General features: G+C 41.7%; 1 protein-coding gene across 1 annotated transcript in view; it reads left to right on the top strand.

Annotated features, from left to right (window-relative positions):
* GUCY1B1 (guanylate cyclase 1 soluble subunit beta 1) overlaps nucleotides 1-17,466 on the top strand; it is a 98,138-nt gene that overhangs the window by 35,709 nt on the left and 44,963 nt on the right. The window contains exon 3 of the mRNA XM_044298879.1: nucleotides 15,657-15,757. Coding sequence (XP_044154814.1) covers nucleotides 15,657-15,757 — 101 coding nt within the window. The remainder of the gene's footprint in view (nucleotides 1-15,656; nucleotides 15,758-17,466) is intronic.

The following is a 17,466-nucleotide window of genomic DNA, read 5'->3' as shown; positions in this document are numbered from 1 at the left end:
AAAAACTATCCAGCCGATCGCTTTTGGTCTGATCATAATGAAGAAATGGCCTTATCATCTGGGGTGTGGCAACATTGCCAATACACTCATAGAGGTGATGATCGCTTTATTGTGATACGCAAGCCCCTTCACCACAACAAGGTAACGGTCACAAGGGGAATTGACACTTGTATGTGCCTTTTTTGTTTGTTTTGTTTTTGCAGCCACAGTGCAGCACCAGAGGCTAGAAAAATTAGGCATGTACACATGCCTGAAAAACAATGGTATTGTTGCAGCCGCTGTTGTAGCAGCGGCCGGAAAAATTTATGTTTTCCAGGCAGAAGGGTGACTAAAACATTGCGGCTTGAACCCTAGTTGGTGGCGGAGAATTCACGAAAGTCATCCGGTATGCAGACATTAAATACAGCAGCATGGGGACCATTTTGAGGCCAAGGCATGTCATCAGGCCTTTTGTTAGTCAAACGTATCCCCCACTGTCAGTCCCTTCGGGATTCATGCCTCATTCATCTTAATGAAGGTGAGGTAATCAACACTTTTTTGACCGAGGCGACTTCTTTTGTCAGTGACAATGCCTCCTGCTGCACTGAAGGTCCTTTCTGACAGGACACTTGAAGTGGGGCAGGCCAGAAGTTCTATCGCAAACTGGGATAGCTCAGGCCACAGGTCAAGCCTGCACACCCAGTAGTCAAGGGGTTCATTGCTCCTCAGACTGTCGATATCTGCAGTTAAGGCGAGGTAGTCTGCTACCTGTTGGTCGAGTCGTTCTCTAAGGCTGGATCCCGAAGGGCTGTGGCGATGTGTAGGACTGAAAAAGCTCTGCATGTCCTCCATCAACAACACATCTGTAAAGCGTCCTGTCTTTGCCGCCGTGGTCATGGTAGGAGGAGGATTACTTTCACCTCTTCCCTAGTTAGATTCCCGTTGTGCTGTGACATCCCCCTTATAAGCTGTGTAAAGCATATTTTTTTGTTTGGTTTTGAACTGCTGCATCCTTTCTGACTTTCGGTAATTTGGTAACATTTCCGCCACTTTCTGCTTATACCGGGGGTCTAGTAGCAGGGCCACCCAGTACAGGTTGTTCTCCTTCATCCTTTTTATATGAGGGTCCCTTAACAGACATGCAGCATGAAAGACCCCATTTGCACAAGGTTGGATGCCGAGCTACTCATTTCCCGTTCCTCGTCCTCACTGATGTCATTGACGGTCTGTTCTTCCCCCCAGCCACGTACAACACCATGGGTCCCAGTTAGGTGACAACAACGAGCACCCTGGGATGCCTGCTGTGGTTGGTCTTCCTCCTCCTCAAAGCCACATTCCTCCTCTTCCTCATACTCCTCTTGCAGCGTTGCCGCAGGTCCGGCAAGCGATGATGACAAGGCTGTTTCTGGTGGTGATGGTGACCACAACTCTTCCTCTTCACGCTCATCTACAGCCTGATCCAGCACTCTTCACAGGGCACGCTCCAGGAAGAAAACAAATGGGATGAGCCATGCACGGAACATGTGACAACTTGTCCAAATTCAATGCCGCCAACAAATTGCTTCCATTGTCACACACCACTTTGCCGATCTCCAGTTGGTGCGGGGTCAGCCACTGATCCACCTGTGCGTTCAGGGTGGACAGTAGTGCTGGTCAGGTGTGGCTCTCTGCTTTCAGGCAAGTCAATCCCAAGACAGCATGACACTGTCGTATCCGGGATGTGGAATAGCCCCTGGGGAGCTGGGGGATTCAGTTGATGTGCAGCCAGACGCCGCAGCAGAAGAGGACTCAGCCGAGGAGGTTATCGAAGAGGATGGAGTAGAGGAGGTGGCAGTAGGCCTGCCTGCAAGTCGTGGCGGTGTCACTAACTCCGCTGCAGAGCCACGCATTCCATGCTTGGCAGCCGTCAGCAGGTTGACCCAATGCGCAGTGTATGTGATATACCTGCCCTGACCGTGCTTTGCAGACCAGGTATCAGTGGTCAGATGGACCCTTGCCCCAACACTGTATGCCAGAGATGCCATGACTTCCTTTTCAATAACTGAGTAGAGGTTTGGGATTGCCTTTTTTGAAAAAAAATATTCGTCCGGGTACCTTCCACTGTGGTGTCCCAATAGCGACAAATTTTATGAAGGCCTCAGACTCCACCAGCTGGTATGGTAAAAGCTGGCGGGCTAAGAGTTCCGTCAAGCCAGCTGTCAGACGCTGGGCAAGGGGGTGACTCTGTGACATTGGCTTCTTACACTCAAACATTTCCTTGACAGACACCTGACTGTGGGCAGATGAGATGGAACTGCTGAAGGTGACAGGCGGAGTGGCGGGTGGTTGAGAGGGGGCAAGGAGGACAGCAGTGGTTGAGGTGGCTGAAGATGCTGAACCAGGAGGAGGATGGTGGCTTTGAGTTTGTGTGCTGCTTGTACTCATGTGTTGATCCCATTGGCGTTTGTGATGTGAGATCATGTGCCTTCGCAAAGCAGTTGTACCGAGGTGGGTGTTGGACTTCCCACGACTCAGTTTCTTTTGGCACAGGTTGCAGATGGCATTGCTGTTATCAGAGGCAGACACACAAAAAAAATGCCACACTGTTGAGCTTTGCAATGACGGCATTCTGGTGGTGGCAACAGCATGCGTTGATTGGCGTGCTGTCTGGCTGACCCCGGGTGCCTATACATGCTGTCTGACTGTGCTACTAGCTCCTTGCGATGACCTCCCCCTGCTTCCAACTCGTCTCCTCCTTCTCTCTGTCTCCCCTTCTTAACTTTCCCCCTCTTCTTCTTCTCTTCGAGCAGACGATGACACATCGTCATCATCAACCATTTCACTTGTATCTGACACCTCAGCAAAGGAAGCAGCAGCGGGTACAACATCATCATCATCACACTGTACGTCCATGTGTGTAATGCTGCCTGACTGAGACATATCCCTGTTATCTACATCCTCTGGCACTAATGGTTGCGCATCACTAATTTCATCCAACTGATGTGTAAATAACTCCTCTGACGGATCAAGTGAAGCGGCTGTGGTGGTAGTGGTGGTGGTGGCGGCGGGTGGGAGAGTGGTAACTTGAGAGCAGGTGACCACAGCTGAGCTGGAGGAGGATGGTGCGTCAAAGTTCTTAGCGGAAGCTGTTGAAGATTGGGTGTCCTGTGTAAGCCAGTCAACTATGTTCTCAGAATTTTTTCGGGTTTAGGGTACATGGCCTCTGAACACTGGGCATTATTCCAGGGCCAGTGGAAATTACAGCACCACGACGGCCCCTGCGGGGTGGCCTGCCTCTGCCTGTCATTTTTTTTTAATAAGTGGTACTATGCGTGCAAGGTACTGTGCCACCCTATATAAGTGGTGGGCAGTGGGCACAGTACAGTCTGTGTGGGCCTGACACACACTGGCTTGCAACTGCGATTATATCACAGTGAAAAAATTATTTGCATTTTTTTTTATCTGCAAAGTATTGTGAGTGACACCCTGTAGCGGTATGAGTGGTGGCCTGGCCACTGGGCACAGTACAGTCTGTGGGACAGACAGTCACTCACTGGCTTGCAACTGCGATTATATCACAGATAAATTATAAATAGATTTTTTTTTATCTGCAAGGTATTGGGATTTGAGAGTGACACCCTGTAACGGTATGAGTGGTGGCCTAGCCAGTGGCCACAGTACAATCTGTGGGCCAGACACTCACTGGCTTGCAACTGTGATTATATCACAGATAAATAATAAATATAATTTTTTTTATCTGCAAGGTATTGTCTGTGACACCCTGTATGAATGGTGTGCATACAGTACAGTCTGTGAGCCAGACAGTCACTCACTGGCTTGCAACTGCGATTATATCACGGATAAATAATACATAGAATTTTTTTTATCTGCAAGATATTGGAATTTGTTAGTGACACCCTGTAACGGTATGAGTGGTGGCCTAGCCAGTGGCCAAGCCAGTGGCCACAGTACAGTCTGTGGGCCAGACACTCACTGGCTTGCAACTGCGATTATATCACAGATAAATAATACATTGACTTTTTTTATCTGCAAGGTATTGTCTGACACCCTGTATGAATGGTGTGCACACAGTACTGTCTGTGAGCCTGCAGCCTCTCACACACGGGCAGGCAACTGCAATATATACAAACCGGATTCCAAAAAAGTTGGGACACTAAACAAATTGTGAATAAAAACTGAATGCAATGATGTGGAGATGGCAAATGTCAATATTTTATTTGTAATAGAACGTAGATGACAGATCAAACGTTTAATCCGAGTAAATGTATCATTTTAAAGGAAAAATACGTTGATTCAAATTTTCACGGTGTCAACAAATCCCAAAAAAGTTGGGACAAGTAGCAATAAGATGCTGGAAAAAGTAAATTTGAGCATAACGAATAGCTGGAAGACCAATTAACACTAATTAGGTCAATTGGCAACATGATTGGGTATAAAAAGAGCTTCTCAGAGTGGCAGTGTCTCTCAGAAGCCAAGATGGGTAGAGGCTCACCAATTCCCACAATGTTGCGCAGAAAGATAGTGGAGCAATATCAGAAAGGTGTTACCCAGCGAAAAATTGCAAAGACTTTGCATCTATCATCATCAACTGTGCATAACATCATCCGAAGATTCAGAGAATCTGGAACGATCTCTGTGCGTAAGGGTCAAGGCCGTAAAACCATACTGGATGCCCCTGATCTCCGGGCCCTTAAACGACACTGCACCACAAACAGGAATGCTACTGTAAAGGAAATCACAGAATGGGCTCAGGAATACTTCCAGAAACCATTGCTAGTGAACACAATCCACCGTGCCATCCGCCGTTGCCAGCTAAAACTTTACAGTGCAAAGAAGAAGCCATTTCTAAGCAAGATCCACAAGCTCAGGCGTTTTCACTGGGCCAGGGATCATTTAAAATGGAGTGTGGCAAAATGGAAGACTGTTCTGTAGTCAGACGAGTCACGATTCGAAGTTCTTTTTGGAAATCTGGGACGCCATGTCATCCGGACCAAAGAGGACAAGGACAACCCAAGTTGTTATCAACGCTCAGTTCAGAAGCCTGCATCTCTGATGGTATGGGGTTGCATGAGTGCGTGTGGCATGGGCAGCTTGCATGTCTGGAAAGGCACCATCAATGCAGAAAAATATATTCACGTTCTAGAACAACATATGCTCCCATCCAGACGTCATCTCTTTCAGGGAAGACCCTGCATTTTTCAACAAGATAATGCCAGACCACGTTCTGCATCAATCACAACATCATGGCTGCGTAGGAGAAGGATCCGGGTACTGAAATGGCCAGTCTGCAGTCCAGATCTTTCACCTATAGAGAACATTTGGCGCATCATAAAGAGGAAGGTGCAACAAAGAAGGCCCAAGACGATTGAACAGTTAAAGGCCTGTATTAGACAAGAATGGGTGAGCATTCCTATTTCTAAACTTGAGAAACTGGTCTCCTCGGTCCCCAGACGTCTGTTGAGTGTTGTAAGAAGAAGGGGAGATGCCACACAGTGGTGAAAATGGCCTTGTCCCAACTTTTTGGGGATTTGTTGACACCATGAAATTCTGATTCAACATATTTTTCCCTTAAAATGGTACATTTTCTCAGTTTAAACTTTTGTTCCGTGATTTATGTTCTATTCTGAATAAAATATTAGAAGTTGGCACCTCCACAACATTGCATTCAGTTTGTATTCACAATTTGTATAGTGTCCCAACTTTTTTGGAATCCGGTTTGTATCTCTCTCTCTCTCTCTCTCTCTCTCTCTCTATATATATATATATATATATATATATAAAAATAAAAAAAGCTGACTGATGTACCAGCCCTAAAAAGGGCTTTTTGGGGCGCTGTCAGGACGCTGTCCTTACAGCAGATGAGTCTGTAGACACAGAACACTGCCCTAGCTAACGCTTTCCCTATTAGATCAGCAGCAGCAGCACTGTCCCTCCTCTCACTGAGAATGCAGCTTCCGAATTAATCTACAATAGATGCTGTCCAGGAGGTGGGAGGGTCTGGGAGGGAGGGTCTGCTGCTGATTGGCTGGAATGTGTCTGCTGACTGAGGTACAGGGTCAAAGTTTGCTCAATGATGATATATAGGGGGCGGACCAAGCATCGCATATGTTCGCCCGCCATGGCGAACGCGAACAAGCCATGTTCGCCGGCTAATAGTTCGGGACATCACTAGCAGCAGTAGTAGTAGTAGTAGCAGTAGCAGCAGTAGTAGTAGTAGCAGTAGTAGTAGCAGTAGTAACAGCAGTAGCAGCTGTAGTAGTAGCGATTGCAGTAGTAGTAGTATTAGTAGCAGTAATAGTAGTAGTAGTAGCAGTAGTAGTGGTTGTAGTAGTAGTAGAAGCAATAGCAGCAGCAGTAGTAGTAGTAGTGGCTGCTGCTGTGCTGATTAACTTCAGATCATAGAGATATGCACGTGAATGTTGTTTTGTTCCGCATCCAAGCCGGATTTTTTGCAGCTCAGATGTGGAGCCATTCATTTCAATGGGGCCGCAAAAGATGCGAACAGCACTCCGTGTGCTACCCATATCCGTTGCTCTGTTCCGTGACCCCACAAAAAAAAATAGAACATGTCCTATTCTTGTCCATTTTGCGGATGAGAATAGGCAAGCCCCTCCCCCGATCCTGCTAAGCCACGCCCTGACCCAGTTAGGCCATGCCCCAACCACTCCCCACTCAGCACCCGATGGGGGATTGAAAAAATGAAGGTAAAAATCTACTTCTGTCAGCTGCAGGGGCGGGAGGGAGGGTGACTTTCTCCCTGCAGCTCACGCTCAGACGGCACATGGAGGCACATGGACACAATGGATGGCATGGAGGGGCAGATGGCACTGGGGGAGTGGGGGACATGGCATGGAGGCAGGGGCTGATCTGATGGCACTGGGGGAGTGGGAGACATGGCAATTAGGCTGGCAATGGATGTCATGGAGGTGCTGATGGCACTGGGAGAGTGGGGGACATGGTGGATGGCTTGGGGGCACTGGGGAAGGGGAGCATGGCAATGGAGGGGCTGATGGCACTGGGGGAGTGATGGACATGGCATGGTGGGGCTGATATGATGGCACTGGGGGTGGAGGACATGGTGGATAGCATTGAGGCACTGGGGAAGGGGGGCATGGCAATGGATGGCACTGGGGGAGTGGGGGACATGGCAAGGAGGGTGCTGATTTGATGGCACTTGGGGAGTGGGAGATATGGCAATTGGGCTGGCAATGGATGGCATTGAAGGGCATACCTTAGATACACATTCTGGCAGAAGAACAGCCTGCTGGAGTATACCGTATTGGGTATAGCCGGATACAACCAGCTATATGCTCTCATTGACTATAAGGTGGCCATGTTCCGGCATACATGCTGGGTATCGTCCAAAGTGGTTTTTTTTGTCCAGCCAAAACTCAGCTTGAATGCTGTAACAAGGCCGGACCCCATTACAGTCAATCGCTGCAGCAGCCGGCAGTATCCAGCTATACCCAATATGGTACATTCTGGCTGGCTGTTCTTCTAAAATAATCGTTTGCTGCAGCCCTAATCGACTATAGTGCAGCTACCTCCACTAGGTGCCACTAGAGAGGCAGTTTTCCTTCTTTCAGAAGAAAGCAAATATGCATAACCTTTTTGCCATGTAGTCTCACCTGTAAGATTACCTATACCCGCTCTGGAGCTCTTCACAAGGAGAAAAGGCGCCCTAAGATCTAGATGAGCAGGATTGTACACTCTCCTAGTATAGCCACCTATGTTAACTGCCACCACAGCCCTTGTGAAAAGGAAATGTGGGCAGCAGTTGAGGGGGAGAGGCCAGTTAGTCAGCCTCTGTCCTCCAACCAGTGGTAGAAATATTGCTGATTGAATGCAAGACACTGGTTCAGAAATGGCAAGCAACACCACTGAGCGCCATGGCCTATACTGACCTCCGTTCCTTTGTACTGGCATTTAGAATTCTTATACCCTGTTGGAAGGGAGTGAAGAAAATAATAAAAATAAATTTAAGAAAAAAACACCTCTGCTGGCACTGCGGGCCCCTGTGCAGCTGAACCAGCAGTATGTCCGCCCCTGCTGTTATCCAAAGAAATTCTATTAGGATTGAAATCACACCTTGAGCAATATGCACAAAGAAAGCTGGATTTTCTCTCCCAAATATGTGCTCCAGTGTTGACATCTTCAGGGGAAGAAGTTACTGCATGCAGGAGATTTGGACTCCTTCAGCAAAGGGTAGGGCAAAGACTTCAAAGAAAACTCTAGGGAATATTTTGTAGACCTTATGACAGATACCTAGATCGTTTTCGTTCACATACATGGGAATGCATTGAAGGAAGCTGTCTTACATTTAGAAATGGCGCTGGATGCGCCAAAGTTATGGAGAGGCCTGCGCCTCTTCATAACTTTGGCAGATCCACTAGCAGCTTAGGGCTTTACTAAGACTGGCGTCTAAAACGCCAGTCTCAATAAATGTGCACCTTAGAACTTTTATTACCATTGATGTAACTTGCCACCAGCTGCAATGGAAGTCATTTATGTCCTGAGCACATTTCAGCAACATGGCCTCACATCTTTGTTGCTATCAGTTCCCCTTTCTTGACATACTGTAGGTTCAAAATAGATTGCTTTAATCACTCATTGTAATTGACATTATCTTGTTAATAATTAGGTAGAGAAATACAAGAGACAAATACAATATTGAAATGACTGCCTACTCGATTTCCTTAGGAAAATAAAGACATGAAAATGTTTCCTGCCTATGAATGACTTTATGTGGGTGCTGCTAATCCTGGTTTAAGCACAATGAACACTTCCTTTATATAGTGTGTAATACTATCCTTTATACAGTGTGTATTACTATCCTTTATATAGTGTGTATTACTATCCTTTATATAGTGTGTATTACTATCCTTTATACAGTGTGTATTACTATTCTTTATACAGCGTGTATTACTATCCTTTATACAGTGTGTATTACTATTCTTTATACAGCGTGTATTACTATCCTTTATACAGCGTGTATTACTATCCTTTATACAGCGTGTATTACTATTCTTTATACAGCGTGTATTACTATCCTTTATACAGCGTGTATTACTATTCTTTATACAGCGTGTATTACTATCCTTTATACAGCGTGTATTACTATTCTTTATACAGCGTGTATTACTATCCTTTATACAGCGTGTATTACTATCCTTTATACAGTGTGTATTACTATCCTTTATACAGCGTGTATTACTATTCTTTATACAGCGTGTATTACTATCCTTTATACAGCGTGTATTACTATCCTTTATATAGTGTGTATTACTATCCTTTATATAGTGTGTATTACTATCCTTTATACAGTGTGTATTACTATTCTTTATACAGCGTGTATTACTATCCTTTATACAGTGTGTATTACTATTCTTTATACAGCGTGTATTACTATCCTTTATACAATGTGTATTACTATTCTTTATACAGCGTATATTACTATTCTTTATACAGTGTGTATTACTATTCTTTATACAGTGTGTATTACTATCCTTTATACAGTGTGTATTACTATTCTTTATACAGCGTTTATTACTATTCTTTATACAGTGTGTATTACTATCCTTTATACAGTGTGTATTACTATCCTTTATACAGTGTGTATTACTATTCTTTATACAGCGTGTATTACTATCCTTTATACAGCGTGTATTACTATCCTTTATACAGCGTGTATTACTATCCTTTATATAGTGTGTATTACTATCCTTTATACAGTGTGTATTACTATTCTTTATATAGTGTGTATTACTATCCTTTATACAGCGTGTATTACTATCCTTTATATAGTGTGTATTACTATCCTTTATACAGCGTGTATTACTATCCTTTATATAGTGTGTATTACTATCCTTTATACAGTGTGTATTACTATCCTTTATACAGCGTGTAGTACTATCCTTTATACAGCGTGTATTACTATCCTTTATACAATGTGTATTACTATCCTTTATACAATGTGTATTACTATCCTTTATACAATGTGTATTACTATTCTTTATACAGCGTATATTACTATTCTTTATACAGTGTGTATTACTATCCTTTATACAGCGTGTAGTACTATCCTTTATACAGCGTGTATTACTATTCTTTATACAGCGTGTATTACTATCCTTTATACAATGTGTATTACTATTCTTTATACAGCGTATATTACTATTCTTTATACAGTGTGTATTACTATTCTTTATACAGTGTGTATTACTATCCTTTATACAGTGTGTATTACTATTCTTTATACAGCGTTTATTACTATTCTTTATACAGTGTGTATTACTATCCTTTATACAGTGTGTATTACTATCCTTTATACAGTGTGTATTACTATTCTTTATACAGCGTGTATTACTATCCTTTATACAGCGTGTATTACTATCCTTTATACAGTGTGTATTACTATCCTTTATACAGTGTGTATTACTATCCTTTATACAGCGTGTATTACTATTCTTTATACAGCGTGTATTACTATCCTTTATACAGTGTGTATTACTATCCTTTATACAGTGTGTATTACTATCCTTTATACAGTGTGTATTACTATCCTTTATACAATGTGTATTACTATCCTTTATACAATGTGTATTACTATCCTTTATACAATGTGTATTACTATTCTTTATACAGCGTATATTACTATTCTTTATACAGTGTGTATTACTATCCTTTATATAGTGTGTATTACTATCCTTTATACAGTGTGTATTACTATTCTTTATACAGCGTGTATTACTATTCTTTATACAGCGTGTATTACTATCCTTTATACAGTGTGTATTACTATCCTTTATACAGTGTGTATTACTATCCTTTATACAGTGTGTATTACTATCCTTTATACAGCGTGTATTACTATTCTTTATACAGCGTGTATTACTATCCTTTATACAGTGTGTATTACTATCCTTTATACAGTGTGTATTACTATCCTTTATACAGTGTGTATTGCTATACTTTATTTAGCGTGTATTACTATTCTTTATACAGTGTGTATTACTATCCTTTATACAATGTGTATTACTATCCTTTATACAATGTGTATTACTATTCTTTATACAGCGTATATTACTATTCTTTATACAGTGTGTATTACTATCCTTTATACAGTGTGTATTGCTATCCTTTATACAGCGTGTATTACTATTCTTTATACAGCGTGTATTACTATTCTTTATACAGTGTGTATTACTATCCTTTATACAGTGTGTATTACTATCCTTTATACAGTGTGTATTACTATTCTTTTATACAGTGTGTATTACTATTCTTTATACAGCGTGTATTACTTTTCTATATACAGCGTGTATTACTTTTCTATATACAGTGTGTATTACTATTCTTTTATACAGTGTGTATTACTATCCTTTATACAGTGTGTATTACTATCCTTTATACAGTGTGTATTACTATCATTTATACAGTGTGTATTACTATCCTTTATACAGCGTGTATTACTATTCTTTATACAGCGTGTATTACTTTTCTATATACAGCGTGTATTACTATCCTTTATACAGTGTGTATTACTATTCTTTATACAGCGTGTATTACTTTTCTATATACAGCGTGTATTACTTTTCTATATACAGTGTGTATTACTATTCTTTTATACAGTGTGTATTACTATTCTTTATACAGCGTATATTACTATTCTTTATACAGCGTATATTACTATTCTTTATACAGTGTGTATTACTATTCTTTATACAGCATGTATTACTTTTCTATATACAGCGTGTATTACTTTTCTATATACAGCGTGTATTACTTTTCTTTATACAGTGTGTATTACTATTCTTTATACAGCGTGTATTACTGTATTACATTATTTCTAATGCATGTGTGCTTGATATAAAGAATTCATCAGACACTGATATTCATGTACTATGTACATGTTTAAGATCTGTTTGGTCTTTTGTGGTCCTGTGGTTGCCAGTTGTAAATTCACTCTGGATAATAGAGTCAAGAAGACAAAATGGTTTACTCTCCTTTGTTCCGCTTTTCTGGTTTTTTTTTTATCCCTCTTATTCTTGAGGAATAAAGCGGCCTTTCAATAAAATATTTGTTAAAAAAAAGTCCTCCTTTTTCTTCTTAGACATTGCAGCAGCTCTTAAAGGGATTGTCTGACATAAGAGCAAAATTAACCATCAGGAATAAAGTATGTTTACCCAAAAAAAACAACACACCACTCATCGGTTCAAAGACCTGTCGCTTAGGCACCAAGGCTCTCATCCTTGCTGTTTTGACTCCACACTGGGCAAGAAGTGGTGAGGTCACATTACAGCTGCTGTGACGTGCCACTCTTGCACATGTCACCTCTGAGGCCAGTGATTGGCTGCAGCAGCCTCGTGACCTTATTACTTCAGCCATGGTGTTGCGATCGTGGGCCATTTAATAGATGAATGGTTTTTTTTTTTTTTTTTTTTTTGGTGTACACACTTTCCTCTCGGTGGCTAATTTTGATGTTATGTTGGCCAACCCCTTTGGTTCTGAACATAGGCCTCTTTCAGATGAACATATCCAGTATGGAAAGCTCCCTGTGTTTGTGAGCGTGATTTCCCATTATAGACACTGCTCCTTTCATAGGATTGGACGGCATTATAATGATTTACAATATTGGGTGTCTCTGTCCGACCTTGCATCTACTGAATTATACTGACGGCATTGTAAATCATTATAATGGCGTACGATCTTGTGAAACGAGCAGTGTCCATAATGGGAAATCGCGCTCCAACACTGTTTTCCACACTGGACACACTTGTCTGAAAGAGGCCAAAGGCTTGTTCAATGAACGACTGTGAGAAAGGGGTACACATACACAATCTTAACAAGTAGCGAAGCAATGGAACTGCTGGAGCTAAGGAGGAAGGCAATTCCTTTAAGAATTATGAGCAGCGACTCATTTTAAAGGGATTGTCCATGATTAGACAACCCCTCTAATGAATTATCTATGTATTGTAGGATTATTTTGCTGAAGTCATAGAAATTATGTTGCTGGCATAAATAGAAAATCACATTGAAAGTTCATACTCTAATATTAAGTATCCCGCACTACTAATAGACTTAGCAACCAACCATATATGATTGTTTACTGTATGCAATGCGTACATTACCTTTAGGGAGGGTTCACACGTAGTCTTTTGTGGCAGTTTTTATAAGCCCAAAGCAAGACGTTGTTGTGGAAATTTTATTATGCGGACATTTTATCTTAGGATGTGTGTGTGTTTTATAGATTGTCATCTGTCTCCCTGTGTCGGATTTAGCCAAAGAGCACTCTAGCAGAGGGTACTTTGGCTGAATCGGGACCAGTGGCAAAACCGTCAGTATGAAAACCTTCTCGTGGGCTTGGAGCGCTATCCCTTTCTGGATATATCTGCTTTTAAGACATGCATATCTGCCTTGTCGGTATACTTGTACCGTATACTGACAATAGCCGTAGCAATGCCTCGCAGATAATCTCAAACCTATGAGAACCAGTAGAATGATCTTTATTAGATACTGATCACTCTGGAGCAGTATTAAATGAGGTCCATGCTGACAGTGATGGGGGTGGACGGCCACCTGGCTGGTCGGGTAATGGGCATGACTCATCCTTCCTTATACGGGGATGGGGTGTGTCCATTGTCTGCCCTGCCACATTGTCTGCCCCTCCCTGTCCTTTGATATGTCATCACTTCCTGTATCCTTGTCTTGGGCCAGCCCCTTGTACACCTTTTGTTTAGTCAATAAAAGACGGACTGGGCAAGGAGGAGGGAGGAGATGCTCAGGAGAATTCAATCAAGATGGTAGCATTTGGGTGGTTCTCTGGCTGCGGCTGAGGGAAGATGGACTTACCTTTTTCCTTACACAAACTTTGATGTGAGCTGATTACAACTATTATTATTTTTACCACAACAACGTGGAATAAAAGGGAATGAAAAAATATAAAAGAAAGCCTCCTTCTTCGTGCTCAATCCTCTTCTCGCTTTAGCTCAGAAACGAACCCAAGGACCTATGTGTGAACCCACCCTTAGCAGGGTTGTGATGGTAAGGGAGCAGTAGCAACGTTTTAAAAACATATCAGTTTTATTAGGCTGTTGTTCATGGACATTCCCAAAATTCTAAATAATAATTAACTTACTGGCATGCTTAGATTTATAGAAGCTAAATCATTCCAGAAAAATGTGCTTAGTTTTCTAATGTGTCAGTCCATATATAGTCCTAAAACCTGGACTACGCCAGAGGAATGCACAAGTGAGACACATGAAATAAGTTGATCAAAAGCAAAAAGTATATTCAAGTATAGTAAGCGCAAAAATGAACAGCAAGTAGAACCCTCTTTAACCCTTTCTACCCTGGGCCAGTTTTCACCTTTCTGCCCAGGCCATTTTTTGCAAATCCGACATATGTCACTTTATGTGGCAATAACTTTAAAACGCTTTTACTTATCCAGGCCATTCTGAGACAGTTTTCTGTCACATATTGTACTTCATGAGTCAAAAAAATTCATTTTTATTTATACAAAAAAATACCAAATTTACCAAAAATGTGGAAAAATTAGCAAATTTCCAAATTTTTATTTCTGCACTTTTATAATAGATAGTAATACCTCCAAAAATAGTTATTACTTTACATTCCCCATATGTCTACTTCATGTTTGGATCATTTTGAAAATGACATTTTATTTTTTGGAAACGTTAGAAGGCTTAGAAGTTTAGAAGCAAATCTTGAAATTTTTCAAAAAATTTCCAAAACCCACTTTTTAAGGACCAGTTCAGGTCTGAAGTCACTTTGTGAGGCTTACATAATAGAAACCAGAGGAACGTCATATGGTTTTTGGAAGGCAGATTTCACTGGGATAATATTAAGCTACCATGTCACATTTGAAGACCCCCTGAGGCACACCTAGAATAGAAACTCTGATTTATGGTTGTTCTATATTACACTTTTTGTGAGGCAAGGTAACAAAAAAATAGCTGTTTTGGCGCTGTTTTTATTTTTTGTTACTTAGTGTTCATCTGACAGGTTACATCATGTGGTATTTTTATAGAGCAGGTTATTACGGACGTGACAATACCAAACATTGGATGTTTGCACATTCACGCAGCCCCGTACACTTCTATGGGGCCTGCTTTGCGTGAATAACACAGAATATAGACCCTACTGCGATTTTCATGCAACGCATAAGTGATGCATGAAAACAATCGCTCATGTACACAGCCCCATAGAAATTAATGAGTCCGGATTCATTGCAAAACTCGCCCATGTGAAAGGGGCCTTAGTAATGTTAGCTGCAGCCAGTTATTGATTTAGGCCTCATGCACACAATGTATTCATTTTGTAGTCCACAAACTGCAGCTCCAGAAAATACGGATACAATATTCCACAATTTTCTCACTCCTATCAGTAGAACTGCCTATTATTGTCCACAAAACAGCCATAATAGGACATGTTCTATATATTGAGGATCGGTTACATAAATGCAGACCACACATGCAGATTTTTTTTACTCACCAATAGAAATGAATGGCTCTGCGTGCGATCTGCAAAATATGCCGATCAGACGCAGACCAAAACTAAGGTCGTGTGCACGAGGCCTTGCCGAACTGTTTGAATCTTGTTAATAAGAAAAATGTAATGTTTTAAGGATGCTATAACCTAGCTGCCCTTTAAATTTCTAGACGAGAAGCACAACTGGATGAAGAGGGGCAGTTCTTGGTGAGAATCATTTATGATGACTCCAAAACCTATGACCTTGTAGCAGCTGCATGCAAAGTGCTCAGTAAGTAACACGTGGACTACTGTAAAACTGCGATAACTGTTACAGGAAGTTTGGGAGGAAGGCAATTCACGTTCATGGCTTCCAGTATATTTTTACTCTTCTGTGTTTCTTTAATAAACCTGAAGTTTATGTAGTGAATATATTTAACTTGCAGTGTTATTACTGAGCTCGTTACAATAAGACAACGTTGCATTCTTTCAAGACAGACTTTTAAATATCATCTGCAGCCTAAGCCACGGGGCATTTTAAGACAGCGTTTCTGAAATCCACTTATGTTTTCCCTTTGTATATAAAGCATGGAATCTGATCCATTTATCGTGGAGTCTTGACAAATGTCCCCCTTGATTTAAAAAAAATAATAATGTTACATGTAAATGTGACTTATGAGTCCTATGAGGGTGGACCATGTAAACTAATAAACCAACCGAGTACAAACTCCCAAATGCAATGGAAAATATAATGGAGTTGCAGACCTTTGTTTCCATGGAGCTGTTATGCTGCTTATAATAGGTTTGGACTGGTAGCTGTATATTAGTCCCAGGATATTGTAAAATATATATCTAGCGCTGAACTATGTGGCGTTACCGTGAAATCAATCTCTGTATTTCAAAAGAATATGTCCGAGCATATACTGACAACTTAAGTTATAACTGAAGACTAACATGTAGCATTAGACTACATGCACACGACCGTATGTGTTTTGCGGTCCACAAATTGCAGATCCACAAAAAAAAACTGATGAAATCCGTATGCCATCCGTTTTTTTTTTTTTGCGGATCCATTGTAACAATGCCTAAAACGGACAAGAATAGGACATGTTCTATATTTTTTTCGCGGGGCTACGGAATTGACATACTGATGCGGATAGCACACGGTGTGCTGTCCGCATTTTTTGCAAAAAAAGAACGGAATGGACACGGAAACAAACGACGTTCGTGTGCATGTATCCTTAGGGTAGGGTATGTGTACTTTTTAAATGTTGTTGCTCCAATGCATCTTAAATGAGTTTTCTGGGATATTAATGGCTTATCCTTAGTCCTCCTGCACACGAACGTGTGTGCCCTGTGGCCGTGCTGCAGCCCGCAATTTGCACGAACACTGACCGTGGGGCAGCCGCAGCGGATCACAGACCCATTCACATTAATGGGTTTGCGATCCGCCCGTTCTGCAAAAATATAGGACATGTTCTATCTTTTTGCGGAATGGAAGTACGGGACGAAACCCCACAGAAGCACTCCATAGTGCTTTCGTAGGGTTCCATTCCTTGCTTCCGTTCCGCACCATTCCGCATCTCCGGATTTGCAGACCCATTGAAGTGAATGCCCACGGAACGGTGCCCGTGTTTTGGGGATCTGCAAATGTAGTCCGCAATATGGCAATGGGCAGGACACGTTCGTGTGCAGGAGACCTTAGGATAAGGCTTCCCATCTGATCAGATGTTTGAAGGGGCTGTGGTGCTTATGCAAGCACAGCAGCCCTTTTCATTTCTTACGTTGGCCTATCTACCTGCCCACCATCTACTTAGTAGCAGCATATTGCAGCTTTATCCAATTCAAGTGAAAGAGACAAATTTGTAATACCCTGCATTTAGTATTGAGCGAAACATCTGTAGTGAAGTATCTGAAGTGGACTTCGATCTGAATTTCTGGGAAAATTCGATTCGCAGCAGAGGCGAACTTCCTTGTGCTTCATGGTAACGAATCAATTTT

Source organism: Bufo gargarizans, chromosome 1 (assembly GCF_014858855.1).
Source record: "Bufo gargarizans isolate SCDJY-AF-19 chromosome 1, ASM1485885v1, whole genome shotgun sequence".
NCBI lineage: Eukaryota > Metazoa > Chordata > Amphibia > Anura > Bufonidae > Bufo > Bufo gargarizans.
This window is presented reverse-complemented; position numbering and strand designations above follow the sequence as displayed.